Below are 4196 nucleotides of genomic sequence, written 5' to 3' on the forward strand. Positions count from 1 at the left end.
CAAAAAACCAAACACAGTATGTTCTCACTCATAGGTGGGAATTGAACAATGAGAACACTTGGACACAGGAAGGGCAACATCACACACTGGGGCCTGTCGTGGGGTGGGGGACAGGAGGGAGGGATAGCATTAGGAGATATCCCTAATGTAAATGACGAGTTAATGGGTGCAGCACACCAACATGGCACATGTATACATATGTAACAAACCTGCACATTGTGCGCATGTACCCTAGAACTTAAAGTATAATTAATAAATAAATAAATTTAAGTAATTTTTCAAAGAAAGTATGTCTCTAATTAATGGTGTAGGATAATCTAAATACAAAAACAATGGAATAAATCATTTTAAAAACTGATTATCCTGGATCATTTTACATTGTGTGCATGTGTCAAAATATCACTCTATACCCCATAAATATGTACAATTATTACATGTCAACTAAAAATAAAAGGGGGAAAATAAAATATAAAACTTAAAACTGATAGATTTTACTATAAAGAAATGTAAGCTTTTAAACATTGAAAACTTTATAAATAAGGCTCAAAACCAATTAAATATGAAAACGTTCACCCTCACAAAAATTAAAAATGCAAACTAAACAACAGTAAGATGTCTTTCTAATTTACAAAACTTTATTTTTATTGTTATAGATTTAGGTTGTACAAATGTTGTTTTGTTTCATAGATATATTGCACAATGGTGAAGTCTGGGTTTTTAGTGTAGCCATCACCCAAATAGTGTACATGGTAACCATTAAATAATTTCTTATCCCTCACCCCTCCCCCATTATTAACTTTTTATTATAAAATGATTTGACTTACAAAAAGTTCCAATAAAGAACAAAGAATTCCTGTTTTCCCTTTATCCAGATTTCCCAAATATTGGTATTTTGCCATGTTTGCTTTATCCTTCATTCTCTCAATAAATAGATATGTAGACAAACAGATGGGTAGAATTTTTCTGATACAGTGGAAGTGTGGAGAAGTAGGTCAAAGGATGCAAACTTGTACTTATGTAGAATAAATAAGTCTAGAGATCTAACGTGCAACATAAGCACTTTAGTAAATAATATAGTATTGTGCGATGCAAATTTGTTGAGGTAGATTTGAGGTAATCTTACCGTAAAAGAAAAAGCAAACTCTGCAAAGTGATAGGTATGTTAATTTGCTTGACTAATAATTTCATTGTGTATCATGTAGGTATATCAAAACAGTATGTTGCTCACCTTAAAGATACACAATAAAAATGATAATTTTTCTGAAATGTTTGAAAGCTGCAAACATCATGTCCCTTTATCTCTAGATATCTCAATAAGCAATTCCCTAATCCAAGAACATTGAGACAAACACAGTACAATGATCAAACTCAGGAAATTAACACTCATGTAATTTTATTATCTCATTTACAGAGTTTTGTCCCACAAATGTCCTTTATCTAATATCCAAGACCCAATCCAGGATCACATGTTGCCTTTACTTGTCACCTATTTTTTATCTTGAGTAATTCTTCCTTCTTTCTTTATCTTTACACATGTGAAGACTGAAGGACAGTAATTTTGCAGAATGTTCTTTGTTTGGGCTTTCCTTGTGTTTTTTTATGATTAGACTCAGGTTATATATTCTTGGTAAGAATAGCACAATAATGATATTGTGTGTCTCTCCCATGTACCATATCAAGAGGCACATGGCATCAATGGGTCTCATTTCTGGTGATATTAACTTTGGGCAATTGTTTAGAGGGGAGGGGCTATAAAGTTACATTTTTCTATTTGTAATTAACACCCCTAGGTATCCTGAGGAAAGATACTTTGAAACAATGTAAAATCATATTTCTTATCCAAAAAAAAAGTGTTTAATGACAGGATTCTATTCTGTCAAGAACACTTTCACAAGATAGGTGACTCAGTGTAACACTGTGCACTAAAGGTCTTTACACTCTAACACTAAATTCACTCTAGGAAATAAGCCTAAAAGAAAGTCAGAAGTATGGTTGAAGATGTCTGTTCAAGAATATTTACTACAGTGTTGTTTATGGTGGTAAAAAAGTTAGTACTTCCACAAAAGGAAATATTACTCAAATTATGAAAAATGAACTTTTTAAAGAGAGAGGCCAGGTAGAATAATCTGGAACTAACAGGTCCTGTGAACTTTCCTTCAACCTATTCTGCTCCTTCGGTTTGGACTCAACAGTCATTCTAAACCCAAGTATCGATAACAAGACTCAGCCTCTATTTCTCATTTAGTCTCAGTGTCCTAATCCACAGCCTCTTCATGGCCTTCTTCATTTCAGCATTTCTCAGGGAGTAGATGACAGGGTTCAGGAAGGGGGTTATCACTGTGTAGAACACAGCCACCACCTTGTCTATAGGCAGAGTGGTAGAGGGCCTCAGGTAGATGAAGATGCAGGGTCCAAAGAACAAGATAACCACGGTGACATGGGACCCACAGGTGGAGAGGGCTTTGCGCCACCCCTCAGAGCTCTGGGTTCTCAGATGGAGCAAGATGACCATATAGGATGCTAAGAGGACCCCAAAACTGACCACAGACAGGGTACCTCCATTGGCAACAATCAGCAGACCAATGAGGAAGGTGTCAAAGCAGGCAAGTTTGAGAAGGGGAAGCAGGTCACAGAAATAGTGGTTGATCACATTGGGGCCACAGAAGGGCAAGTGGAAGACGAGAAGGATTTGGGCAAATGAATGCACAAAGCCTCCCACCCATGCTGTTCCTACAAGGACAGCACACACCTGCCGGTTCATGACGGTGGCGTAGCTGAGGGGCTTGCAGATGGCCACATAGCGGTCATAGGCCATCACAGTGAGCAGGAAAATCTCAGTGCCACCAAAGAAGTGCAAGAAGAAAAGCTGTGCCATGCAGCCCCACCAAGACATGGCTTTCCTTTCAGCCAGCAGATCCGAGATGAGCTTGGGGGCTGTAGTGGAAGAGTAGCAGATCTCCACGAAGGAGAGGCAGCTGAGGAAGAAGTACATGGGGGAACCAAGGCTTCTGCTGGTTGTGACAGTGAGCACAATGAGGAAATTCCCCAGCACAATTGCTGTGTACAAGAACAGAAATATCAAAAAGCAAACCCTCTGCACCTCCTGGTTGGGAGAAAGTCCCAGAAAAATGAATTCAGTCACATTGTGTATGTTAGTCATGAGGTTGTCACCAAGAGGCAGCAATTTGGGTGGTGTGATCTGAAATGATACAAAAGACTTCTTCACTGAGTGGGTGAATTACATGAAGGCCCTTGCATAGCTGAGATGCCTGTGAGCTGGAAATTGAAAGATGAGTAGGAGTTAGTTATGTGTAGAAGGGAAGAGCATTCCAAGAAGGCAGAGAGCATTTACAAATGCCTTGTGTGTGGCTGGAATAAAGGAGAGAATAGCAAAAACTAAAGCTGTAGATAGACATTAGTACCAATTTGTGAAGGACTGTTAGGGCCTTTGGGGACCCTAACAGTCCCAAAGTGTTTTTTCCTTTTAGTTGATGAACATACTTGATGATTCCCCATTGTCTGCAGGATCAGACAAAGTCTGTAGTATACAGAACAAAAGTATGGAAAGGGCTGTCCAGTGGAAATAGATTAGAGGAGGAGCTCTATTAGGAAGTTAGTAAGTCCTGTCATTGGACAATGTGGAACAGCCAGGATAGTGCTACTGTCTCCATGTTAGATGTCTTTCTATTGCCTTTGAGTGTTTCAAATTATCTTCTGGCTACGGCTTTCCTTCATGCCACTTCCTTCTTTTTTTTTTTTTTTTTTTTTTTTTTTTCTGAGATAGGGACTCACTTTGTCACCCAGGCTGGAGTGCAGTGGTGTAATCTCGGCTCACTGCAGCCTTCCCCCAGCTCAAGCAATCCTCCCACCTCAGCCTCCTGAGTAATAGGACTACAGGCATGTGCCACCATGCTTTGCTAATTTTTATATTTTTTTTAGAGACAGGGTTTCACCATGTTGCCCAGGCTGGTCTCAAGCTCCTGAGCTGAAGCAGTCCACCCACTTCGGCCTCCCCAAGTGTGGGATTACAGGCATGAGCCACTGCTCCTGGCCTTCTTTTCTATCTTTGGTTTGCAGAACAGTGTCCTCAACCTCTCCGCATACTATTCAGAGTCTTTAGAAGAGATCTCCCTGGTGGACCTCCTTTGACAATCAACATCTCTTATTTCTGCTTCTCCCTCTAATTCTCACATTCT

At 39.5% G+C, this 4196-nt stretch overlaps 1 protein-coding gene across 1 annotated transcript; it reads right to left on the reverse strand.

Moving 5' to 3' along the window:
- Positions 1–2165: 2165 nt before the first annotated feature.
- Positions 2166–3471, reverse strand: OR4X2 (olfactory receptor family 4 subfamily X member 2). Its single transcript, XM_007999013.3, has one exon. The coding sequence runs from the start codon at positions 3158–3160 to the stop codon at positions 2231–2233; it is 930 nt and encodes a 309-aa protein (XP_007997204.2). The 5' UTR covers positions 3161–3471; the 3' UTR covers positions 2166–2230.
- Positions 3472–4196: the final 725 nt, after the last annotated feature.

This window comes from Chlorocebus sabaeus, chromosome 1 (genome assembly GCF_047675955.1).
Source record: "Chlorocebus sabaeus isolate Y175 chromosome 1, mChlSab1.0.hap1, whole genome shotgun sequence".
NCBI lineage: Eukaryota > Metazoa > Chordata > Mammalia > Primates > Cercopithecidae > Chlorocebus > Chlorocebus sabaeus.